Source organism: Vulpes lagopus, chromosome 17 (genome assembly GCF_018345385.1).
Source record: "Vulpes lagopus strain Blue_001 chromosome 17, ASM1834538v1, whole genome shotgun sequence".
In the NCBI taxonomy this organism is placed as follows: domain Eukaryota; kingdom Metazoa; phylum Chordata; class Mammalia; order Carnivora; family Canidae; genus Vulpes; species Vulpes lagopus.
In genome coordinates this window covers 5,062,739-5,090,692 of record NC_054840.1, presented here as the reverse complement: position 1 = coordinate 5,090,692, position 27,954 = coordinate 5,062,739, and the positions used below count along the sequence as shown (strand labels likewise).

At 37.8% G+C, this 27,954-nt stretch overlaps 1 protein-coding gene across 1 annotated transcript in view; it reads right to left on the bottom strand.

Moving 5' to 3' along the window:
• SPATA16 (spermatogenesis associated 16) overlaps positions 1-27,954 on the bottom strand; it is a 195,908-nt gene that overhangs the window by 32,825 nt on the left and 135,129 nt on the right. Inside the window, exons 5-9 of the mRNA XM_041731425.1 lie at positions 27,460-27,607; positions 10,383-10,529; positions 9,234-9,346; positions 3,213-3,377; positions 149-232 (exon numbers count right to left, since the gene is read on the bottom strand). Coding sequence (XP_041587359.1) covers positions 149-232; positions 3,213-3,377; positions 9,234-9,346; positions 10,383-10,529; positions 27,460-27,607 — 657 coding nt within the window. The remainder of the gene's footprint in view (positions 1-148; positions 233-3,212; positions 3,378-9,233; positions 9,347-10,382; positions 10,530-27,459; positions 27,608-27,954) is intronic.

The following is a 27,954-nucleotide window of genomic DNA, read 5'->3' as shown; positions in this document are numbered from 1 at the left end:
CCAGGGAGATAGCTGCATTTATTTAAAAAAGAAAACAAACAGTAAAACAACCTGGAGAGCTTTCTTTTCATCTTCCAAAGAGATTTGACCCAAGATGGACATTTTCTTTGAGAATAATATATCTTTTTCTTTTAGCTGAAAGTTTTACCTTTTGGATTGTATTCCACACACGTTCTTTATCGTTTCTTCTTCCTTCAAGGGTGTCCATGGCATCTGCCATTAGTGACTGCAGCTGTGGCACCAAGATAAAAATTATCAGTGTGGAATTCACACAGAAATAACTTCTCTAAATACACAGATTAAAACCTAATTAAAAAATCATTTGTACGCTGATGATTTTATTACTCATCTTTCCGACAATGAACACTGCCACCTCGTCTTTGCTTCAGTCATTACCAAGTATTATTGCAGATATAAAATATTGTAACAATGAAGAGTCTTCTGGAAAATTTGTAGGAAACATATAGATTTTAATGTAGTAAGTGTTGATGTTTTGTAAAAAAAAAAAAAAAAAAACAGATTTGGATTGTAAAGAATGGAGGCAGTAGTTAATTCTCTCAGGAAATGGCATGTAGTACATGAGCACATTTTAGTATTTTCTCCTGAGGCTAATGTATCATAATTCTAGGCATCGTGCAAAAGCTCACCCGAGGACAATACTAAAACTGCACTGTTTTATTGCCGTTTAAAGGATGTAGCTCATTTAAGTTCTTTTACTATTCTTTTGTTTTCTAAAATTTCAAAATAACCAAGTTGCCTTTTTCAAAGACAAGTTTAGAAGATTCCACCCTTTGCCCAAAACTGCCATATTCCAATTTAAAACAGACCTATACACATGCTGCATGTGTGGCTGCGAAGTAATGAAGCTGCATCAAGCCATGTGACATTCAAAGCTAAAAAAGAAAGTTCTCTAAAAAAGAACAAATGCCAGTTCAGTTCACTGTGGCATCAGAGTATGAACTCTTAGATAATCTCGCTCTACTTGAGATATTTCAGAGCTTAAGCAGGAGGGAAGAGAGTTGAGTCACTCAAAACTCTTCTCTTGAGCAGTCCCTGTTTATGTAGCACCATAAAAGATATTACTAGGATTTATTTTCTAGGTTAACCTATGCTTGGAAGTTGCAAAGTAAAATCTGTTACCTAAGGTGATGAGATCTTGCAAGATACATGATTTTTAAATATTTGGCCTATACATATATATCCATATACATCATTTTTTAGTAGGCATGTAAATTATGAAAATATCCCATGAAATCCTGTTTTCCAAGGTTTCAGAGAGGGGGATATTGCACTAACATGTGAGTAAGAGATGTCGGTGATGCTGGTTTGATGCTCTTTGTCTATATTTAGAAATATAAGTATTTACAGAAAAAAAAGGAAAAAGCTACAGATATGTGGTTAAGAAAACCTAAGTGCAGGAAACTCCCCTGTATTTTTCATTTAAATCTTCAATGTGCTTTTCAGGAAGACAGGATCAACACTGCCAGCTTCTTAAATTAACATTTTCTTTGCTTCCTCTTATCTCAGAGGAGCATTAATCATCTAAAATTGGCTATAATATGCACTTTGGAAACTCCATACTTACCGCACTCCTGAATGTCTTATGAGTGGTAGGATAAACACTTAGCCTTTTAGAAGGTGTTCCGCTGCACACAACCATAACGCTTTAGAAAGTATTATTGCCAGTTTTGACTTAGTAATTCCTTGATTAATAGACTTTGTTTCACTCCACAGTTTTTTTTTAGTACGTATAGTTTTATTAGGGGGCTACTCAGACCATTTTATATACTTACTTTGAATATCAGTATTTATTTAATACCCTTTTACAGGGTCAGATGAACATTATAAATGTTGGCAGTTCGTGTCTTGATGGATTAATTTGTTACAACTTTAAGAGCCCAAAGAGGGAGGGTTGCTTTAGTTATCTGAAAATTACAGGTGATCAGTTTGGGCTGTTCTCATCCTTGCTACGGGAATTCAATTCAGGTCTATAATTAGTTTTCGCTACCTTCAATTAAAACCTCAAAGTAAAGAGCCGTCCCTACAACACATTAGCATCTCCATACACAGTAAATTTTACCTTTCCTCGAATGGCCCCCCACCCTGATTAGCAAGAGTTTTACAAATGAGGAGCCATCATTTCTAATATTAATTATGCTTGTGATATACACATCTGTTTGAAGATTGTTTCTGAGATATTCCTTCAACTAATTTTTTATTATTTTATTTTAATTATTTTATTTATTTACTCATGAGAGTCGAGAGAGAGACAGAGAGAGAGAGAGAGAGAGAGAGGGACAGGCAGAGGGAGAAGCAGGCTTCATGCAGGGAGCCCAGGATCAAGCCCTGACCCAAAGGCAGATGCTCAACCACTGAGCCACTCAGGCATCCCACCATCAACTAATTTTTGACTAGCTCTGTGTTTTCTGAGTTAATTGGTTAATTTAGTTTAAAAAAGTCATATTTGACTATGTTTCCCCCTCCTGTGAAACAACTGTTTTATCTAAATGTATCAGTGTGGGGCGCTCGGTGGCTCAGCCGGTGAAGCATCCGACTCTTGATTTTGGCTCAGGTCAAGATCTCAGGGTCCTGCAATAGAGCACCCCGTCAGGCTCTATGCTCCGAGGGGAGGCTGCTTGAGGATTCTCTCTCTCCCTCTCCTTCTGCCCCTAGTCCTGCTTGTGCTCTCTCTCTCTCTCTCTCTCAAATAAATAAACCTTTAAAAAGAAAAAAAAGTACCAGTATATGCGTGTGTGTTGGCACTGCCAACATACACATGACACTAGAAGTGAATAAGAAAACTATAAAGACTATTTTGTAGGGTTGGTTTTTATATAGCAATTATTCTTGTCCTCTTACTTTCCCTTACAAGAAAATTACATATTAACATATCTCAGAGTTTAAGAAATAATTTATTATAATTACACTTTATTTAAAACAAAAAGCCTGATCCACGATAGGAATAATCAGCCCTTCTCCATGTTTTTACACATCACAAAGTTCTTGCTATAAAAACGGAAGCTAGTCGATGAGAGCCAGTAAAAAGACAGAAACCTCTTTCTACATTTTCCAGTTTCTTTATTAAAATGCCTCAGGAGGGTTGGGCAGTTTGCCCTCAGACTACATTGATTCTCGCAATTTTTTTCTTTTCAGAACATATCACTCTTCTGTTAGCCCAGGGCCTGTGAAAGCCCTAAACAAAGAACACTTACCAATTCTGCCTCCTGTTGACTGACGTCCTGTAGATACGGAATGGTTGCTAGCTCTGCCATTGCTTGATTGATCACCTGGGACTGCTCCTTTACTCTCTGCAGCTGGCTGAGGAGGCTGGCATATTGCAACTTCTCCATCACACCTGAGCACCCGTGGAAACTCCCCTAGTCTCCCAGTAAAAGGAAGTGTTTTAGAACAAAAATTACAGAAATAGACCTCTCCCTGGGGATGGAAGGCAGGGAGTATTGTAATATATTTACGTTCTTTGAAGCAATGGGTACCTAGAACAAATAAATGTTTCTTTCCATTATTTTAGAAAATCGTCTGTACCCTCCCTTCAAACAGGTGAATGAATACAAGAGAAGGCTTTGCAAGACTGTTCAGGAGGATTTGCAGGTGGCCCCGGATAAGGAGCCTAGGCTGAGGGGAAAAGAGGGGGCTGACATTGAACATGACTTCCCTTCTCCCACGGGGACACCACAAAACTGTGCTCCTTTAGAGAGGGGGACTTTATGTCACCAAAGCATCGTAGGAGCTAACAGTTGCCTACTATCTTGTTTCTATAAAAGAATATTTGTTATGCAAGTTGAACCTTGAAAAATGTTGTGCAAGTTGAATCCTGTCTACCTCAATGGCTTTCGTTAAATCTCCAGCTCTGCTTTTATCTTCAGTTCTCACTGGATGGCCTTGGGCTCTGGTTCCCCTACTTGTGGTGTCATAGCACTTTATTCTGGCTCCCCGGACCATCTCAACAACTGATACAATCCATCTTGAAACAGGCTATTGTGCACATTTATAGGGACAACCACCTGCCATGGTATTTGGGGCTTTCTTAAAATGGGGCATATTTTTAATAAGGTGGCCCACCTATGTGTTTGCTACTGCCAGCCATAAAAGGGGAGACGTTACCTTCCCTAAAAATTTTAATACAAATGGTAGTGCCTGATAGGAGAAATAAAGTTTATCATAAAATTCTCACTTATATTAAGAAAAGGGGGCATAAAGGATATCTAAGGGTTATTAGAAAAGCTTTGGGTTTCTGCTGTGTTTGTAGGGTGATAAGAAGTAGGAAGTCACAGGAGGATTTAATTGGGCAATTGCATTCTGCATCCTGGTGCTTGGAAGAGAAAGTCTGGATGACCAGTGTTACTTTATGACAGGGTTGCTCCTGGACCACCTCCATCAAAATCATGAGGTTTCCTGGGCCTTACTTGGAAAATCATGTATCTCTTGATATGTGGCCCTAGCAACATGAATTTTAGCTAGTTGCCCCCTGCCATTTTTCAAATATCTCCAGTGGGAGTTGAACAAAGCACCATCATAAAACCTAGTATCTGAACAAGGACTATTTTAGTTTGTGTATGCTTCTAAAACAGATTTTTCTTCCCAGACATTAGAGAAGGCAGATGTGATTTTCTTCTCCTTCAAATAGAACCTCTTCTAAAGAGAAAAATTGTTAGAAACTAGTATTATTAAAGAACATCTGAATTTCAACTTGAATTTGCAAACCAGTTCCTTCTGAAATGTCGTACTTGTATTTTGATAGACACTGATCTCTAGAAGTCGGCATTTTTCTAGAATTTTGGCAGTACAGGAAGGTTGAGCACCGTTCCATTGTACCTGCTGTATGTCTCCCTAACACCTATCTATGCCACTTGACTAATGTCCCTCTAACCCTACTAATTTGTTCTTTCTGATTAATCATTTATCTGAAAACCTATAAACCTATAGGAGCCATGATTGCAAATTGTGGATTTGAGATCCCGTCTCTGACTTGACAAAATAGCTAGCCTAGCCATTTAGTTTAAACATGCAGCTAAACAATGGGACACTGTCAAATAAAGGAAAGCAAGTTGCAGGAGAAACCGTTTTCTTTCTGAAGAAAAATTGCTTTCTTTGTTCTTCTTTAAAATAAACAATGGGGCTCGTTGTAGGAAAGTGGTGTAGTGACTCAACTCCAAAGAGCAGAAACAACAGCAGTCTGCTCGGGAACATAATCTATCAGTGTAATTTTCCAAAACATCAGGAAAATAAAAATAGTGGAAGGCATTGGTGCTTTGTTAGCTTGATTGTTGGATGTATAACAAAACAGGAAGTGCTCCATACAAATCAGATTCTAGGGACAGAACATAGATGACTGCTAATAGTAAGCTCCCCTCCTCCTCTCCCCAAAGCCAATGCAGTTTTGGTTCTCAGGAAACTATAGATTAATATTTTACCTATACAAGATGGGGGCTTTCGAGGGACAAAGGAAAAAGAAACTACAAACTGATATCTAACGCCAAGAGAACGGTTTTAATGCTGTTGCTTTAAGAAAATAATGAAACATGAAGGAATTAGCTTAACCATCTAATGTTACAGAGGGCTAAATCTAAAGGAGAAGTAGCGCTCCCTCTGAGACTTCAGGAGTGATCAAGGGGGTCCTTAGCTGCTGGAGAGAGTGTAATGTAATGGCCAGGATTGAAGCTAAAACCTCACACAGGTACAATGAAGGTTAGGTAAATAGCAAGCTCAAATGAAAGCTTCAGTCAGAGAATTGCCTAGATTTAATAGCAGGTATGGTTCAATGTTTGGCAAATGAGTGGCACCATGTACCACCACCAGAAAGCAGAGCCCCAGTATTTGGAATATATTTCCATTTGACATACATATAGAAACATTAATTGCCAAAAAGGGATAGAAAAACGCCTATTACCGTTCATTTCAAATGTGTATATGTAAACATTTTTTATGCTTCACTTAGAGGAAATTAAAAGTAAAATTAATGAGGTATTAAAAACATGGTTAGGTCATTTTTTGGCAAGTCAGCCTGTGAAGAAGGCTTCATGCATGGCAAGAGATTTTATTATTTTAACTCTTTAACATTTAGCCCAGGAAGCACAGTACATAAGGTTTGAAACTGACAGCAGCCAATAAAGTTAATGAATGGAAAAGCACAGCAGCGTCCGGTAGCACACGACATAATTAGAACAAGGATCCAGAGAAGAAAAAATACCATTAGAGCAGAGCTACTGTTTGAATGGGATTGATGTTCAGTGGGATTAGAAGCCACCAGGTAGGAAGGTTGATAGAATATTTTAGGTGGTAGCTCTTACTGTGTCAGAGTCATTCTTGTTATTGTTGTATGCCTAGGAAAGGGGTCTATCAAGATAAAGAACCTGGGATCAAAGTGGAAAGACAATCACTGCCTGACACACAGAAACCTCCCTTTTACCATGGATGCCCTTGTCTCCTTCTACCATCTCGTGGCAAGAGGTGAAAATTCATGTTCCCTGGGAAGGCCTACTGTGCTTAGTAGACCTACCCTATGGCTGGAGAGGACACCTCTAATCCTGCCTTAGTGAGAAGATCTGAGCACATTAGTGATCTAAGGAAAAAAAATTAGAAATCCATAGAATACTTGTATAATCTTCATTTTAGAAGAATATATAATTTCAGAGTACACACTTGTATCAAGAAAAAAAATGTCTATAAAACCATCTTTTTGTCAAAGCAATCTAAAACCAATATAAAGGAATAAAACTTATGAATTTGTAAATGCTTGACAAAGTGCTTCAACATGGATTATGTTCTTTGGACCTCACAACAACTCTGTGAAGTGGGCCTGGCAGTTATCAGCTTATTTAATAAATGAGAAAAAACATAGTTCGGAGGTTAAATGACTTGCCTTAGAGTTACACAGAGCACAACCATGGACAAAAGTCTTCATCTGCAGGGGTCGCAAGTGAGGTAACCAGCAATAAGAACAATGCAATACCTAAACATTCAAGTGGACCACATTTGCTATGTGACAAGAAAAAACACACTTCAGGGAATCCTAAAAACACTGTTGAGTGCTTCTTGGGTCACAGTTAATGGTACCATATAGGAATAATTTCTGCTCACCAACTCATTACTTGCTTCATTAAGCTAGGTTACCTTTGCAGCCAATTTTATTCAGTCCTGCTTTATGAAGCTGTGGTTGGGCATATAATAAAAAACCTAGAGGCCAGTATTTGGATACACTTGTGGTCCCTGGGGACCTCCTGGCTCACTTGCTTCGGTTCCATTAAGCTCTTTGGGATAATCTTCCAAAATCTTCTATTTCCCATAGAAGCTAACATAGAAATGTTGATAAAATTCCTTGCACTTAGCGAAGTGGTATTGACTCATTTTGAAGAAGATTGAGTTCTTAATTAGATGCCAAGAATCTTAGTTATGGTTTTTAAATCTTTACAGACACATAAAGATACACGTACATACCAATTTCTAAGTGACTAGAATGCCCTTTGAAAGATGAAAAGAAAATGAATTAAGAACATTTCCAAGGTACATGACACCTGGGTAGGCTCAACCTGCATACCCAACACACTGAGATATAAGGTGGCAAGAGGTAATGTGGTCAGTGCCCTGGCAAGTAACAAGGCATGGCAGGTGTGGCCTCGAAGAGCCAGGGCACAGGCAAACCATTTCCACAACTTCCAGTTCTCTGGCTCTGCTAGGCTAACCAGGAACCAATGGGGTAAAATAATGCTCTATGGTGATGGTTCTTGTTATCAAAGATTCTACTACTTGCAAGGGTCTGATGACGACAAGGATGATACATGTAACCATATAAAAACATGGTTTTGCAAATGAGATTCACCACGAATGCTTCTAAAATCCTCTAGTCAACACGGGGAGGTTGGAGATGGAGGTTATGATAGAGGGTAAATTGGAGAATGGGACCTAAAGATTGTAGTAGAGCCAATGAGGTTGCCGTAAACTGAATGTTCGTGTCCACCCCAAATTCACAGATTGAAGCGCTCTCAGTGGGATGGTATGGTGATGAGGCCTTTGGGATTAGACAAGGTCAGGAGGGTGGAGGCCTCATGGTGGGACTGATGCCCTGATATGAAGAGACATAAGAGAGCTTGCCCTCTGCTACGTGAGAGAAGGTGACTGATGGCACATCAGGAAGAATGCCTTCAGACCCCGACCGTGCTGGCACCATGATCTTGGACCTCAAGCCTCTAGAGCTGTGAGAAAACGGAGGTGGATTTCTTCATGATAGAAATATAGGGGAGATCACTGAGTGGAACACAGTTATGGAGGGGGAGCTATGTGGTAGGAAAATCAGTAAAAATGTGCTTTTGTATTTGTAGTGCATAGAATTACAAATCATGCAAGTAGATTAGGGGTTTTATAGCTTTTCTAAAATGCTGAATAATGTTATTGAGCAGATAAACTGCTGAACAGATGCTAAGTAGCTGTTTGTGACGACCCCCTTGGTTCCCCTTGTAAGGTAAGAACATCAAATCAATGATGTAATACGAAAGCCACAAAAAGAAAATTCTTCAAAATTTTCAGCTTACAGATCTTTTTTGAAAAATATTTTTAAAAGGGGAAATCTGCAGCCTTTATAGCTTGTTAATGAGAAGTTCCCCTTATGTACTTTCAGTATAATGGCTTAAATTTTGTAAAACAGCACAGCACAATTCAGGTCTTATTTTGGACTTTTCAACACTGAAAAGTAGAAAGGGCGTATTTTCCCTGGATCTGAAAACGGGATTAGATAACTTACCCTAAGGATATACAAAGATCAATTGCCAATGCTTAGAGGAGCATCTAACTTATCAGTGTGGTGTAGAGGCACTAGCTTGAAAACTCCAAATTCTTGTGTAGGTAACAATACAGTTATGTGTAATAGCCCACTGTATGAAATAGGGAAACACTGTGTTTACTAAAATTTTGTTATCGATTTGAAGTAAGAAATGCCCTGGAAACTTAAATTAGATATCAGAAGGCACAAAGAAAAGGCTCATTTAAAGGCTCTACTAGCCTACTAAATGCTGGAAATTGCAAAGTGTAGCATTGCAATATGTTTTAAAGTATGAAAAAGAAATCATTAGCTAAACTTCGCCTGGTTTTGCAAATGAGATTCACCACGAATGCTTCTAAAATCCTCCAGTACTTGCAATTTCTCTACCATAAACTTTCCATACTTCTGGAATTGTCTAATATTTGTGCATTGGACAGATATAAAAGACTCATATACCTACATTCAATTGGGTGCTTCTAATAAAATCCAATATTGGCAAGATTCGCTTCCCCATTGTCTCCATGTGTCTCACTGTGTCTTCTTTGGTCAGCAGACTGAAGGGAGTTTTATGTTCTAAAAATTGTAACAATAAACTTTTATACTACTTTTTCCAGACTTCCATTTCAAAATGCTTTCTTTAGCAAGCTATAAACAGGTATCTCAATGTTAACAGATATGAAATCTTTAGTGTAGAAACCAGCACCATCCCTAGACCACATGCATAACAATGAAAGATCTATGAGGAGAAAGGCAGAGGAGACATTGCCCTTTAGAGACTATCATTTATTCATTTTGTTGTGTTTCCTGATTGAGAGATCTAAGAGACAGCCTATAACAATTCATCTCTCTCTGCAGAGTATGTTTTTCCTGACTTGTGAAAAAATGTTGTCATAAATGTGTCCGATTGTTGTCTTGTTCCTCCCAGGTATTATTCAAGTGTGCAGATCCCATTGACTTTGAATGTAGCTTGAAGTTGAGATAAGCCTCAGAGGATAAAGTGCCAGACAAAACACAAATCCTTAATTATGTGGGTAGAGCTGAAGGAATAAATTCAACCCGGTCGTGAATTTTTGCCCACAAATCTGAGACTTCGGCTCCATGTGAATATTTTCTTGATTTTGGGAAGTTTCAACAGAATAACTGAATGCCATTTAACTGTAATAACTCTTAAGGAGACCGGAGCTCTTGGTTAATTACATAAGCAAAGAGTGGAACAAATATCAATATAACAGCAGATGATCCAAGTGATTTAATGCTGTCATTGGCTATATTTTTGATTTCACATAAGTATTTTGGATAATTTTCTTCTAATTTGTTAACTGATGATGGCAAAAACTTGTATTCTTTAAGTGCCCTTTGCTTAGGTATTGGAGATCGCCAGGTTGGGGTGAGAGGGTTGGAGTGAGGGAGGTGGACACTAGAACTGTGTTGGTCTTGGGGGAACCTGAATCCAAGATATTGCTAACTAACCCACGAAGAAGATTGGAAGGAGTTAATTACAACCTGAAAAGCAATTTTGGGGGGCCTAGCCCTACTATATGCTAGGTCTTGTGATGAATTCCTGCCTTATAACAGCATTGAAGGATAATAATAAGTCCAGGTGATTTACCTGTAAATGTAGGGAGCTTCCTACTTGATAGTTTTTCCAAAAATTTCCCATCTTCTTTGTTTTTGAACCCAAGAGTCAAGAGATATTGTTGAGGAGGAAAAGATGACCAGTCAACTGTCTGAGGCAATATGTGGAATCCTTGAAGATCTGAAATACACAGGATATGAACTAAAGACTTTGGTAACAAAGGGTATTTTTTACTCCTAAATTTCAGGAATTGCAGTTGGAAGACATGATAAATATAAATGTTAAAGGCACAAAGTAGAAGTATGTGCATCAAAATGTCAAATAGATGATCTATCAAAATCACACTTCATTATTTCTACTTTTCTTAAAATATACACATACACAGAGCATAGCAGTAAAATATGGTTGGATTACACACATCTCTTTCCCCATATTCAAAATAATAGAAAATTCGGAATTGGCTTGCAGGCTTAATAGTTTCATGTGCTCTTTTCTTTCTTTTTTTTTTTTTTAAGGATTTATGTATTTATTTGTTTATTTGACAGAGAGAGACAGAGGGAGCACAAGCAGAGGGAGTGGGAGAGGGTGAAGCAGGCTCTACCCATAGAGCAGAGAGCCTGATGCAGGGCTTAATCCAGGACCCCGGGATCATGACCTGAGCCAAAGGAAGAGGTTTAACTGACTGAGCCACCCAGGTACCCTCTGTGTGCTCTTTTCAAGAGAATTTGATTTTTCTGTTCATAGTTTAAGACTTAAAGAAATAATGTTATATGAAAGGAAAAAGAACAATTACCATGTGAGAATTAAAATATTAAGGCTAATTTAGTTACCATCCCTCCTATAGTTGAAGAAAATCTGAAATGACAAATGTACTGACTTTTGCAATTAGACTTAGAAATAATTCAAATGTGAAAATGGTTGTAAAACAAACTCATATACTTAAAGACCATGAGAGCTAATATTTACTGAGTTCTTATTTTCTACCTTCCCTTGTTCTAAGTACGTTGTGTAGATTCTCTCTCTTTTAAAAGATTTTATTCATTTGCTTATTTTAGAGATAGCAGGAGGGAGAGAGAGAGAGAATGAATGAGCAGGGGGAGGGACAGAGGGAGAGGGACAAGTAGATTTGGCTCTCAGCTCAGAGCTGTAGGTGGGGTTTGATCCCACGACCCTGAGATCATGACCTGGGCCAAAATCATGAGTCAGAGGCTTAAGTGACTGAGCCACCCAGTCGCCCTGTGCAAGATCTTTTTAAATTCTCATGATAGCTTTACAAAATTGGTGCTGTTGTCTCTATTTTGTGAATAGGAAGTTGAGGTAACACAGATGCGAGGTGACTTACACAACAACACAGCCTGTAAGTGGACAAAGCAGGATTCACACCAGGCAATCTGACTCCAGAGACCACGGACCTAACCACTGTACTCTGCTTCAGGCCTGCTTGGCTCTTGATTACTTTTGGGATAGGGACAAACATCAGCCATGGGGTCTGGGTGGCCAGATTCACTTAATTCATTTCCATTCTGAGGAATAGCACTTTGGTTAATTGTGATAGACTTCACAAATGAAGGATGATGAACAGAGGGTTTAATGAGCTCTCCCTACTTAACACTGCCAGAAAGGGAAAAAGATGAAATTCCAAATATTCTTGAATTATGATTTAGTTAAAGGTCAATTTTTAATGTAGAATCAGAACTTAAATGGTAATGATTCAGATATAGCCTTCATTATTTATCTGTAATGTGTCTTTAAAAGATAATAGACATAGGGGCGCCTGGGTGGCGCAGTCAGTTAAGTGGTGGACTCTTGATTTCAGTTCAGGTCATGATCTCAGGGTGCTGGGATTGAGCCCCTTGTTGGGGTTTAAACTCAGTGCAGAGTCTGCTTGGGATTCTTTCTCCCACTCCCTATGCCTCCCACTCCTCCCCTGCTTGCATGCTCTTGCTCTCTCTCAAATAAATAAATCTTAAAAAAAATGTAGTAAACCATAAGTGTTTTTATCCACCCTCTCTGGCATCCTCTATTCCTGTTTTTAGCTGCAGAACCCTTTGTTCAAACCAAATTTTACTAAGAAGCCCAATATTTAAAGTTGATACAAGTAGAGCTGTTTGTTTGGAGCCTGGAGCACAGACCACCCACTCCCATGATGGTACCTCGTCACCTCACATGCAGTAGCCACCTTAAACCCTTCCCAGAACAACAATTTTTCAAAGTTGTTTGGCACATTTTGGTTAAGTAAATAGGGTGTGCTTGTCAAGCAGAGAGTTAACGTATGCTTGCTATTGAAAAATTAAAATAGCACAAAATATCTTTTAAATACACAGAACAGAATATATCAGGCACGCTTTAGTTTTTCTTTGGTGACTCAAGATCAGGCAGTCCCTTGATATTATTGAGGGCTAGCATTTATCTGCAGCACTTCTGTGCCGTACACTTTTTCGGAGTTATCTTTTTCACTCAACAACCATGAGGACAGAGCATATTATTATGCCCACCTTACAGATGGCACAACCGAAGCTCCAAGAAGAGGTTGCAAACTTGCCTAAGATCACACATGGAAAACATGGATGGAGAGATCAGAATCGAAAGTCAGGCAGCTAGACATCAAAACTTCACTCCCAAAGCCATCCCCATGGCAATTTAGCCATGATAGTAATCATCACTCTGAAAATTAATGGGAAACGTGTTCCAGAAGCATGGCTAAGCCAGTAAAGAGATGGTTTTAACAGACACCATTCATTCTAGATAGAGCATTTCCTGGCATGTCTAAAAAAAGCACAATAAGGACATAAGAATCTCGGAACTAATAGATGACTTTGGTGTGCCTTATGCACAGATTCAACATACCTCTGTAGATGGTGTTTGAATTATGAACTGCTTCTTTGTTAAAGGATGTCTCATTTCTATAAACAGGGTAAAAATGTGATTTCTGCATTTCAATGCCGCAGGTTCTTTGCTTTTGAAATCTGTAGCGGATGATCACGGATGCATCCTCTGCTTCCAACCTTATACTGTCTTGCTCTACACAGTAAGGGAAGAGCTCGCCAGTTTTGCTGAGTTGCCAATAACCAGATCATGTGAAAAGGCAACTAAGTAGAAATCAAAAGGACGCAGCTCACCCTCCTGACATACGGTCATCACATTTCTTTTGATCATGGTCATCCCTTAGCACTCTGTAAGATGCCAGCATTTATAAAGTGTCAGAATTTTCAGGAATTAGCATACTCCGGAGATGGAGGACAGGAAGTATGTGATCCCTGACTATGGTTTGCTCTTTAATCTGGTTTTGCTTCCTGACTCAGAGGCCAGAGGGCCTGCGGGCCATGCTGGGGATGATGTTGGGGGCTGTGCTATGGGAATGTTCTTGGCTTCTTGGGTACTTTGGATGGCCAGAGGCCCCCCAAACAGGTGTGCGTAGGTTTTATGGCTGCTTTGACCTCTGCACAAACCCAGAGGGTATCTAGACATAGAAGCTTCTGGATCCTGGGCCGAAATTTGTTTGCATAGAGAGGGCTCCTGGTAAGACACCTTTAAAACTTTAAAGCCTACACCGAAGTGACAGGAGGCCCCAGAGTGCTGACGTTCAGAAGCGATTGGACTATGCTGTCCGTGGGCTGGTGTTTATAGCGGGTTTGCAGGGGACATCTTTAGATTTGTCATCTTCTGGTGCAGCTCTATTGCTAGAAGCAGCCGGATGTTTGAGAGCTCGATTTTATAAATAACATGAGGACTTTGAGGGGTTGACGTCTTCTTGTTCTTAAATATTTGATGGATCAAGAGGAGACTGGTATTAATAGTGGCAGTGGTTAGACTGACCAGTGAAACTAATGCTAGCACTACAGCTAATGGATTATAAACGTGCTTGTGAGAATACAAGTATCTTCTGTTCCTTTCAGTCTTATAGGTTTCATCTTCTAAGTTTGATCAGTTTATCAACTTCTAGTTGAAGTTTTAGAACGTGAGAGGCTCCTACATTCATACTGTTAAGTTTAGAAAAAAATATTTTTTCAAGTATCATTCTTATTCCATTTGTATGCAGAGTAAATTGCAGCTGTATGAACATTTACCCTGGCAGGTGGTCTATGACCCAAAATGACGACACACTTACCAGATGTTGAATCTCATGTAACATTAATTTGAGTGCTAATTGTTCTCAATTTTATGCTCATAAACCTCTACCCACGTCCGAAAAGCCCTGTGCCCCTGATGGATATGAAAGTTAACCAGATTGTATTGTTCTTTGGTAGGAAAGTTGAATTGATTAAAAATGTCTTCTTTGGTTCTGTCATGCCAGAAGAACTGAGAAGAAATAAATACCTTCATGTGCTCTTTTACAACTTTCCAGAGTTAGCGATGAAATTCAGATGACCGTGACCAAATTTATTATTTAAAAAAATCAGTTTGCAGGTATGACATAGTTCCAAATTCTTAACGTTGGGGCAGCGGATGCTTTAAAAAATGAATATCAAAGATAGATGATGCAGACTGAGTTTCTTGCAGGGGCATAATCTTTCAGTTCTTTCTAAAAGATGTCTAACCTCAGCAAAGGAGGATAAAGTTTGCCCTTTATCAAGAACCTTTTACTGCCCCACAGAAGGCTGGGCCTGACCAGTCTTCAGGTCTTCCAGTCATTCATGCCGTTTGACCTTCTGCTCTTTTGTTCTCCTCCTCCTCCTCCAAGTTACTCCCTGGAGTTCAGTGACAGTCTTTTCTTTCTTCCTATCTCGATCTGTCTCTGTTTCCCCCTCTCTCCTACACATACACATACACCTCCTGCTTCCTCTTTCTCCCTTGCTCCTCCGCCTTCTCATTCAGTGGTCATCCAAGCTGCCCCTGGCTCACCGATTGGTTCTTCATACATATACTCTTGGTGGGGGGAGGGGGAGTTCTCTATTTTTGTGGCTTCAGCTATTACTCCTAACCAAAAGATTAGAGATCAAATATAGCCTGATCTGAAAATCTTCACCAAATTCAAAGTTAGCATTTCTGAATGCCTCCTGGGACATTGCTATTGGCTCCTCGTTACAGCAATTACCACAATGCATCAAATGTATTTGTCAGAAGCGATTTTTATAGTCTCCACACAACTTCCCTCTTCCCTCCTTTTCACCAATGTGTTATAAGGATAGCCACTATTCACCCAATTATTTGGGCTTAAAATCTGGAAGCCATTGTTGACTTTTCTTTCCTCTCATTCCCTGAAATTTGAGTCTCAAAAACGAACTAAATCTGCCCATTGTAATACATCTCATATGACCTCCTTTCTTAGTATAACCATTCCTACCACCCTGGTCGAATTTCTGATCACTTAACATCTGAGTTACAGAAAGAGTTTCCCAACAAGCCTCACTGCCACCAGTGTCATTTCATGCCATAATATTATCATTTCATGCCACATCAGCACCCAATGAACATTTTTGGAATATCGCCTTTGTGGTTGTCACATCCCTTCCTCAGGAACTTCAGTGACTTCTTTCCTGGTATTCAAGGCTCTCAGTTCTGTGCATCTGTTTCACAATCTGTACCTATTTCCTATGTTTTTTTCCACTATAAACCTTTATCATCAACTCTGCTGATTTCACTAACGTATAGCAGCCCAGGTTTATCCTGCGTCTGAAATTTTCTTTGTTCACAAAGTTCTTTCCACTGAGAAACACCTATATATTCTCCTTTTTTTCCCTTAGTCAATGACTATCCTTCCAGATGTATGTAATTTAAGTCCCATCTTGTCCATGAAGGGTTTCCTGAATATTTCAATATTCCCCTTTAAACTCTTAAAGAAGTCTATACCATTCACTCCAGGGTGAATTTCCCAAGATTTCATGGGGTTATGTCTTATCTGCCCAACGAGTTTTAGTCCTCTTGAGGATGACATCTTCAAGTTATGTTCATTCCCTAAGCATGTAGTAGGTGCTCTTCAACATTTGAATCTAAAAACAAACTCTTCCAAGTCCTGAATTTGTAATGGTCAGGAAAAAAAAAAAGAACTTCAAAAATCTTTTTCAGAAAAAGAACTTCAAAAAGAACGAATAAAATGTTCAGAGCCTCTGAGATATGATTTATTTCTTTGTCACTAAGCTTAGAAAAAATATCACACAGACTTTGTTCTTTACTTTACCTAAACTAAGGTTTAGTGGTTCTGTTCAACTTATGAAGAGTGAGGGAAATAAAATAATCAGTATTAAATAATTCAGTGGAGTAAATGCTCAAATGAATAGAGTAGCTTTGCCTAGATGGAAAAAATTAGTTTCATATTTGGGTTGTACATTTGCTGCAGCTTGTTCTCAGAGAAATACAAACTCATAGTCACAAAAGATTGGGTTAATGGAGGGAGTCTGACTTAGTGATACTGTTGACAACACAAGAAAAGCATCTGCTCAAACATGAACTATTGATTGTAGATCAGCAGACTCATCTCTGTAGATGAGGGATAGCTTTAAGTGTTAGGAAGTTAAATATCCGTAAAATAAAATTTAAACTCTCTGGAAGTTAGGTACAAAGCATAGAGGTCATCAGGATCAGTGTTTTCTGTTAGATGCCTCATCATAAGCACAGCCTACAGGTTATGAATGAACTCTTCAAAGCAAAATTTTTTAAAAAAAAAAAGCACAAGAAATTTAAAAACTCTTTTAGAAGTATGCAGATCTGTTAGTGTCCTATTATCACCTTTCTCAAAGTTTCATTTCCTTTTCTCTTTTCTGGTGTCTGTGTCATTTCTCTGCCCTTTGTCCATAACAGAATGTTCTGACATTTTGGGTTAGAGCAAAATCTCATTTCTAAAGGTCCCAATTGCTCAGTATGAGATGGGACCATGTCAGTTTTATATGACTTCTTTTTACTGATCAGTCTCAGAGTTTAGCTTCTGCAGTACCTTCGTAATGCCAACACTTTGTCATTAGTTCTTTCCCAACCATTTTCTGAGTTTTATCTTGTACTCCTTTTAATGCCAATACTTCTATCTTGGAAGTTATCCACAAATTCACATCAGCAAGAAAATAGCAAAAGGCAGCAACTTTGCAGGAAGTTATCATTATTGCCCCCCATAAATAATAAAACAGTTTCTACTTTAAAAACATAGCATATTTTGATTTTTGCATTTGATGTGTGAGAAAGCTCTATGTATAATGAATCTTTGTATAATGAGCCACATTTTCTCTTTGACCTTCATTATAATTTCAGAGTTCTAGATGCAAGTGGAAAAAATTGGTTTCCATTCCTAAGATTCTTAATTTTCACTTCAGGCTGCTGGTCTACTTCTCTAAAAACAATCTTTGAATTTTAAAGTGTCTTCTCATAACCCATATGTAAACTTTGAAAAACAAATAATTCTGCAGGACTTTTATGCATAGTCCATTTCCACTTCATTTGGAAATCATGTTAAATCCAAAGTTTTATGTTTAATCTGATGTGTTGTATTTATTCTGGGACAGTTTCTCCATTCCATCCCCACCAAAGTAGATCTGAGACAATACATACATTAAAGATACTGATATTCCCTTCAATATGTATTAGACTTACAATCAAAGAAATAATACAATATTGTTATAATTCCTGTAAATTGCTATATTTTTAAAGATTTATTTCTTTGAGAGAGAGAGCAAACAGGGGAGGGGCAAAGGGGGAGAGAGAGAGACAGAGACAGAGACAGAGAGACAGGGAATCAAGAGAATCCCAAGAAGACTCCCTACTGAGCACAGAGCCTGACATGGGGTGGATCTCAGGATCCTGAAATCATGACCTGAGCTGAAATCGAGAGTCAGACACACTCAACTGACTGAGTGGCCCAGATGCCCTAGCTATATTTTTGCATTATATGAAGATTAGAATGGACATTGGTTGGTTAACTACCTATGTATTCCCTTCTCACCTCTTTTTTTCCCCTCAGGGAATTTCTCAATCTCTACTTGCTCTAAAAGTAAGACCTAATTGACATAGACCAATCAATCCATGGCATTACCTTGACCTCAGTTTCGGTTCAATCATAAGCATAAGGGCAATTTAGGCCAATAAGAAAGAGTGAGTCCCAGGGACTGGGTGGAAGAGGCACTCACTGTTCTTCAAGACAGTGTGATTTGAAATCTGTAATGATCTTTGAGCATTTTTCTATTACCCAAGATCCTAGCACTTGAGGGGGATGGTATGTGTAGTGGAACACCAGGCATAACTGGAGAATGAAGCTGACTGCAGAGAACAGAGCAGTGAGTGAGCTGTTGGAGTAAGCTGCATTTAAAGGCAGTGCCGCCTGTGGATCTTTCAATAATATAAGTCAATGTATTCCATGTCTCCCCCTACCCTTTTAAAACTTAAATCTACTAAAGTCAGTTTGAGCTGTGATTCCTACCACTTGAAACCAAAGATTTCTGTTACAGGGATTTAACCAAAGATTTCTGTTATAGGGATTTAGCTAGTAGTTCAGTATATGTACAAATTCTATGGAATCCTTAAAATATTATAGTTGAGATGCAAGGCAGTTATAAATTCTTCAAGTTGACTATCTGGGAAGAATATCTTATTAAGACATCCCAACAGTTTGAGGATTAGGAATTAATTTTCACAGCTAGTACAAAGATAGAAAAATTGAATACATCTTGGTGATGCCATTTTTATGATAACATTATTATGGAGTTATTACCAATAATTAAACTTGAATGTATATTAGCACAAGTTTTCTTGATCTTTATCATAATTATTACTTTTCAGTTTTGGTTAGATTCTACAACATATAGAAAGTGTCTCTTGGATAGTTAACCAAGAATGCATAACAAAAGCCTTACATAATCTGAAAACCTTAATTTTTCTGACTATCTGAATTGGTAATCTACTTGTTTATATCCCACTAGGAAGTGTAATGACTTGCCTTACATAAATACATATGACATAAGAAAAAGTGTAAAAGAATGTTTGAAGAAAATAGAGCAAGAGGAAAAGAGATGGGTGATAAAGCCACAAATGAGATTAATGCACAAAGTGTGTTTTATAAATTTTTATATAGTTGTTAAACAGGATCAGCTATCTCATTCACAGTAGTCCTATAGATTAACGCTGGAAAGGACCTAATCTATTTATGAGAGCATAAATTTAGGGAGAATATTTGGAGGGCTTAGATTGGGAAAGGGCACTTGGAGAGAGGTTGTCATATTTGTGTGCACGTGTGTGTGTGTGTGTGTGTGTGTGTGTGTGTATCACAAGGTTTGGCTGAGCATTATGGATACAGAACCTATAATACCTGCTTCCTGCCATGCATCCCATTGTAAAGCTCCATCTTGCCCCAACCCGTTTTTTCTTGAGAGGCTGCAGTAAAAATTTACATTACTGCCACTTATTTTGGGTTTTATTAAATGATATTTCTTTAAATGCCGCTCCATCTGTCTTCAGTCAGATCCCATAAGAAAACACACTAAGCAGGATGCATTAAAGTTCCAGAGAGGTCCAGGAGAAATGCAATCACGGGAGGTAAGAGTAGATGATGGAGACCAGAGGCAAACAGACCTGTAACCTGCTACTGCAAAGGGCAAATAAACTGCTTGTTGAGAAGATAGGACAGTGCCAGAAAACCACACTTCCCATTGGAAAGACCAACGTTTTCACATTTTAAGAAGAGAGACTTCAGCTCTATATATGAGGGAGTTCTGTACTTTGGGAATGATTCTCTGTTTCTAACAAGAATTCTGTGGTACTAATAGAAGATGATTTATCGCCTTTATAACCAACCTGGCCATAACACTTTCATAATAATATTGGGGATACAGTCTCTTTAATTCTATAACCTTTTCCATTTGAGAAAGTGAGTTACAAAGAGGAAAATAGTCTGATCTTGAAAACTCATGATCATGATAAAATTACATTTTAAAGAAGAAAGAATAAAATGAGGAATTTTTAACTTCATGTTTTAGAAAGCATAAGGATGTATTATCCTTACTGGTAAATGATGACTGAACAAGAACAGGGTTATAAATTTCAGTAAAAAGCAATTCTTAAAGGCCTATTTTAAAACAGTATATTATTTCTCTGAACATACATATTTACTCCTGGGAGTTAAATTGCATTGGAAAGACAAAATATGACTCTATCCACCTAAGTGTTAAAGTAATTGATATCTGATCCAGAAAACTTTTCTATTAAACATTACTAAGCATAGATCCATTACTGAATATTTATTTATTTAGCAAATAAATCTTGATATTTTCATCAAGAGGAGACAGGATATGCTTATTGTATTACTTTATTATTATTAAAATACAACCATGCAAGAATAAGAACTATACAAAATTGCATTATTTTGCTGGAATATATGAATAAAAATCTCAAGCAAAATCTTTATAAATGAAAACATAATAATTCTGGGGCTGATGAATTATTATTTGTTTTATATACCCTGACTACTCTGCATGAATCAAACCAAATTTTTCCTTAAATAAGAAAAATGGATAGCTACATGGCTAAAAATTCAGTAATTTTTTTTCTCTGTGAAACATAGTGCAATACAGCTCTATTATAGTATGGCTTTAAGATTTTGGTGGGTCTTACCATATTCCCCAAATAACAAAGGATGCATGGTAAGTTCCTGAGGATGTATAAGCCTGATTGTCCCAAAAGGCAGATTTGAATTTTAACCTTCTCTCATCAGTCTTGTAGACGTTATAAGGGTAATATGGTTCTAGTGCCTGCCACTGAGGGTGAAGTGGGTTTTTCTCATAATAAATCACTAATTTAGTTGGCCTATTCAGTAAAAAGATTAAATATATTTATACCCACATGCATTTCAAAATTGATTTATTTTTATAACTTTCCCTTTTCCATCTGTTTTTTGTGTGGAAATCCCTGACACGGGTGACTGTGAATTGGGGGCGAGCTAGAGAAAAATACAGTGCCTGGGAAATCTGTATTGTGAAAACTCTTCTTGCTCATTACCACCACCTCTGCCAGCTATTGCTGGGCTCACTGCACTGTCACATGACCAAGGAGTAATGACTCAATACTGTCTAGGCTTGACGAAGGTGACCTGGAGTTGGGCAGACTTTCTGAGTGGGAGGTTTGTCTGCCAGCCCCTGCTGGGAGAATTAAGTGTGTTAGTCTCCAAGTTTTAATGACAATACCTACTTATCCAGCACAACATAGAGGGGTAACTCCTCATCCAAGATCTTCAAGATATGGATTTTATGACCTTCATCTGTTGACGGTTTATTTAGATGACCTCTATAATTTGGAAATTCTTACTTATGGCCTCAATTTCTCTTGCTGCAATGAAAACTTCACAATTATGTCTCTATCTCTGTGTGTCAGTGGGTCTCTTGAAATGTTATCTTTCTGTGGGTGGATACCAACATGTGTGTATGAAAGCATTCACCTGTAGTTGTCCGGAGAAGGATGAAGGAGTGTGAAGTAGAAAAGAATGTGTATAAACTCTGAGTGTTTCTGAGGGTGGAGCTGATTGCACACGAAGGAGTGTTTGTTTAGTCATCGAGTTCACATGAATTGATTGTGTGCATTGCAGATGGAGTGAGAAGCTGCCTACTTGTGTATGATGTAGGGCAGTGCATGAGAGCAAAGCTATCTGGTTTAACAACAACAAAAACACCCCAAACAAAAGACCTCCAAATCCAAATCTCAGTGATTTTCAAGCACGAGAATTTTGGTTTTTGCTCATGTGGGTATTTGGTGGGATCTTCCATATGGTCATTCAGGGAATGCAAGCTTCTTTTGTCTCTGGCTCTTTCAGTTCCACGGTCCTATCTGCAGTGGCCATAGAAAGAGAGTTCTGCATGTAAGGTTTTATGGGCCAGACCTGGAAGTGGCATGGGTTATTTCTGCTCACCTTCTATTGGCCATTACTGAGTCACAAGAGAGGCTGGAAATGTATTTTAGTTACATACATGAGAGGAAAAAATAGCTTGGTAAACAACTAGCTAGTCTCTGCCACCTTCAGTGGCAAGGATTTCTATTTCCAAACTGCTCCTTTGTCTGTTTTCTCCTCCATCATTCTTTTAATTAGTCAGCTTTCCATTCCACTATTTGAGCTTAGGTTTTAATCGAAAATATTCTCCAGAAGAATGAAACAACATAGTCCAATATTCACCCTGAATTACGAATTACTAAAGTCAGATCCTTTCTTAGGAACAAGTATGTTCTAGCACTCCCTAGAATAGTATCTGGAATAGATGTACCCAATAAATGTTCGATGAATAAATGAATAGGTGAACAAACCATCCATCTCCACTGTTGATCTTCCTCTGTCCTGAGGTTCTTGGGATTCTGGAGCATAAAGAAGAGACATGGCAGCCTAATATAGAAAGCTGGAGAGAGGACTATGACTACTTCCAGTCTTCGTGGAGTAAAGGAGGGTTCTAGAGTAAGACCTAAAAGGCGACTGGGTTCACGAGCCAGCATCCTGGCAGGGAAAGGGAATCTGAGAGAATGGTTCTAGGTTCCAGGACCAACTTATGTGGTGGAGATGGTTGGTGTACACATGAGGAAGCATCTACACCAAAATACAGCATGGAGAATTCATATAGGTGTCCTTGGGTCACCTAATGTGTCACATAAATGAGCCCATTTGGTCCTGCTCACGAACAGAGTCAAGTGGCATTAGCCATGTAATCAGCAGCTGTACCAGCCTGCACCAGACTTTGAAAAAAAGAATCTTTCCTCACATGCCCACTGACCTCTTCAGACACTGGGTATGCTTGAGCTCTGTGAAATTTGAAACCAGACCAGAGGGAGAAGAAAATCCCATGGAAAGGGGAGGGGGGCTGGTGAATTTGATTACATAGTTACTGAAGAAAGAATAAATTTTAGAAATCACTAAATGAGACTGAGTCCCTTGGAATGGGATAGAATATATTATTGGCTCTGAAAAGACCAAAGATGAATATGTATAGGTAAAAAAAAAAGCCTGTTTGCATACATCTGCTCTGGCCAGTCATATCTGCTGCATGTTTACTTGTTGAAATAAATAACTGAATAAATTTTTGTCAGGATAGAAGCTTCTTAAATTCTATCTACAAGGCAGATAAAAGGAAAATCTTGGTTTTGGGGAAGTGCCAACAAAACAAAAATATCTATTCTCTTTGTGTGACTTACTTTCTAGCTCCTGCCTTTGGCTACCAATGCCTGCCCTAATCACTTGGTATCACCTGTAAGAGAGATCCAGATGATAAAGGTAACATTTGACCTTTCCTATTCTTATGCTTTGTGTCTTCACTCTCCTAAGAATTGCATGGGGGAAAAGAAGCCAGACCACTAAGACTGTACACAGACAGTTAATAACAATGATTTCACGATCATTCCAGCAATGACTTTGGGGAAGATCCTTCACTGATTTGTAACGGTCAAGTAATGTCATCAGTGCAATAGCCTTGTTCACCCAAAGTACAGGTTCTTCAGGGCAAGAACCTAAGCAATCTCAATGAAATTTAAAATTCAAGACTGCTTTCCCTACCTCTGCTTTTCCCTCCAGAAGCTGTGTCTTCCCTCTCTATTTTCTTATATAGCACTGTCATACTGCAGCAATTAGTAATTATAAAATAATAGAAACAATCATTAGTAACTTATAATTATCTTCTTTTCCAATGTATAAGATCCTTTAGCATGAATCATCTTGCCAATAGATCACAATTCATCTTGCTAACAGGTTTGATGGAGTTACATGAGACATAAATCTGGCTCAATAATGTTATTATTGTTTTTAAACTCTCACTGGCAACAGTGTTTTCAAAATATTAATTAATCTTCATGACTTCTCTTGTGAAGTAGGTTAAATATAACTAAACTCATTCTACCAGTAGAGAAACTGTCAAACAGGTGATCTCCTCAATGACTTTCTCTTCATTACCAATGGATCCAAGAATAGAAATGGAAATAGCTGAATCTAATTCATTTTCCATGACACTAGATAGACGTGACTTTGTTTGCTATTAAGGCCACTCCCACCCCCGACTCTTAAGATATCCATAATAAAATAGTGATTGTTTTTATAACACTTAACAAGAAATGTGCATTCTAAAACATTTTTATCCACTTCCTTACAAAAATGCTCAGAGTAAATCGGCATCAGTGGTCATTATAGCATGCACTGTGCTTTCTTCTCTTTCCTTTCCGTGCCCTCAAGTTCTCATTTTTCTTTAGAGATTCATTATTCAATCATTATTAGTTAGATTTATGTAATATGTTTCCTCGAGAGAGCTTGAAGCATTGTGGAGAAAAATAAGGACTACTTAGGACCTTTAATGCTTCTATCACATCTCGGCTCCTATCAGAAGGAAATGGTATAGCTCAATGGCAAAGACATGGGTTCAAATCTGAAGGCTGCCAACACTGATTTGTTGTGCATCTTTGGAAAAGGTATTTTTTTTTTCTCTGGTTGCTATTTTCTTGTTTCTAAATGAGAATCATCTTATCCATAATGCCTGCCACTTTAAAAGTGATCAATAACAGAGTACATTATTGATCATATAAATGAGTGATTTGGCCCCAAAACCACTATGACAAGGAATGAAGAGCTCTTAATAAGAGAATGTGATACTAGGAATGTGCATTTACCATGGTAGTCACTGAGTGGCTCTTAGTTTTGCACAAGAAAATCTTTTCCTTTATTCAGAATAATGATGGCCACATAGTAGATATTAAAAAGTATTTCTGAATGAATGAACAAAAGCAAGTGGCTTCCAAAGACAAAAAAGAGGAAAAGGGATAATACCAGTACTGTGTCTTCCATGTACACTTATCCATCCAGATCTCATTTGGATATCAATGATCCAAAAACATAAGGAAACAAGGGAAGTTTGAAGTGTGAAATAGTTGGAAGAAGAAAAATAGAAATAGAAAGTACTGGAAAAAAATTCATCTTCAGGAAAATACTGTAATCCTCCAGTTTACTGATGGAGAATGTGGGGAAGGGTGGCATTTTATCATAGGTCATTCCTTCATTTTAAAAAATTTTAGAGTTTATGGGTGCCTGGGTGGTTCAGCCAGTTAAGCATCCAACTCTTGATTTCATCTCAGGTCATGATCTGAGGGTTGTGAGATCTAGTCCAGCATCAGCATCAGGTTCCTGGGCTCAGCAGAGAGTCTGCTTCTCTCCCTGTCCTTCTGCCCCTCCTCCTGCACTCACTCTCTCTCTCCCTCTCGCTCTCTAAAATAAATAAATAAATAAATAATCTTTTAAAAATGAGTTTCTAGATTTTATCTCTTTTATTTATTTATTTATTTTAGCATTTATTTATCTTAGAGAGCGAGGGGAGGGGAAGGGGCAGAGGGAGTGGGAGAGAGAATCTCAAGCATACTGCACACTGAGTGTAGAACCTGATGTAGGGCAACATCCCGGGATCCTGAGATCATGACCTGAGCTGAAATCATCAAGAGCTGGATGCTCAACTGATTGAGTCACCCATACCTCTTCTTTTAAAGTATAGAAACATCATAGCACAAAGAATGTGCTAGACTGATAGGACTAGTTCTACTTAAAACTTAAAATCACTTCTCATTTCAACACATCAGATTAAAATAATGCACCCCTAAACCATTCTAAAATTTGTATGGAACCATAAAAGAACTCAAATAGCCAAAACAATCTTGAAAAAGAAAAACAAAACTGGTGGTATCACAAATCCAGATTTCAAGTTCGATTGCAAAGTGGTATTAATTAAAACAGTATGGTACTTGAATAAAAGTAGCCACATAGATCACTGGAATTGGACAGAAAATCCAAAAATGAATCCATAGTTATATGATCAATTAATCTTCGATAAAGGAGGAAAGAATATTCAAATGGGAAAAAGACAGTCTCTTCAAAAAGGTGTTAGGAAAACTGGACAGCAACATGCAAAAAAAAAAAAAAAGAAAAAGAAAAAGAAACTGAACCACTTTCTTACACCATACACAAAAATGAACTCAGAAGGGAATAAAGACCTAAATGTGAGACCTGAAACCACAAAAATCCTTCAAGAGTTCAGGCAGTAATCTCTTTGACACTGGCTTATAGCAACTTTTCCTAGATAGGTCTCCTGAGGCAAGGGAAACAAAAGCAAAAATAAACTATCGGGACTTCACCAAGATAAAAAGCTTCTCTGCAGTGAAGGAAACAATCAACAAAACTAAAGGACAACCTCTGGAATGGGAGAAAATATTTGCAAATGACATGTCTGGTAAAGGAGTTAGTATCCAAAATCTATAAAGAACTGATACAACTCAACACCCATAAAACAAATAATCCAATTAAAAAGTGGGCAGAAGACATGAACAGATATTTCTCCAAAGAAGACTTAGAGATGGCCAGCAGACACATGAAAAGATGCTCAACATTACGCATCATCAGGGAAATGCGAATCAAAACTATCATGAGATATCACCTCACACCTGTCAGAATGGCTAAAATCAACACTACAAGAAACAATAGGTGTTGGTGAGGATGTGGAGAAAGCAGAGTTTTCTTGGACTGTTAGTGGGAATGCAAACTGGTGCAACCACTGTGGAAAGTAGTATGGAGGTTCATCAAAAAATAATGAATAGAACTACCTTATGATCCAGCAATCACACAACTAGGGTATTTATGCAAAGAATACAAAAATACTAATTCAAAGGGACACATGCACCTCACTGTTTATAGCAGCATTATTTACAATACCCAAATTATGGAAACAGCCCTAATGTCCTTCAACTGATTAATGGATAAAGAAGAAGTGATATATATGTACAATGGAATATTATTCATCCATAAAAAATAATGAAATCTTGCCATTTGCAACAGTATGGATAGAGCTAGAGAGTTTAAAACTAAGCAAAATAAGAAAGACAAATACCATTTGATTTTATTTCTTTATGGAATTTAAGAAACAAAACAAATGAGAAAAATAAAAAGAAGAGAGGTAAACAACGAAACCAACTCTTGACTGTAGAGAACAAAATGATGGTTACCAGAGGGAAGGTGGGGGCGAAGATGGGAGAAATAGGTAATGGAGATTAAAAAGTGAACTTACAATGACAAAAAAAGTACAATAAAATGAAGGAAAGATCCCAACAATGTATTCCTACAACTGAAACGATAAATAAACCAGAAATAGCCCTGTATTTGCTTTAATGGAAATAAACTATCAGCTGATAACTTGAATATTACCTGTGTAGATATATTCCACATACGCAGGATGAGTTTTTGTGAAAACCTCTCTTACTTTTTCTATTTTATCAGCTCTGATTTTTGTTGCAAATGGTGTATACATAACTGAGAAAGATTCCACTCTGGTGATGGCTTCTTCAATCATGGCCTGAGAGGAAGCAAACAACCCATTTGGCATCAATAACAATATATGACTTTTTAAGAATGTCAAAAAATATAATTACCTTTATGGATGATTTAAAAATCTATATACTGTACTGCAAAGATAACATATTTTGGTCTTGAATATTCATTAGAATAAAATTTTAATTAGTTCTGGAAATACTATTTCATATTAAGAAAACCAATTAAATGAAGAAAGTTTGTAAACAGGCGCCTCTAAACTGAGCTTGCTTTAAGATTAAAATAAAAATTCTATTTTCCAAGGTGTCATTTTTTTTACTCAATTTGAAAAATCAAACTCTTAAGTCTAACATAATTATCCTACTCTTGAAC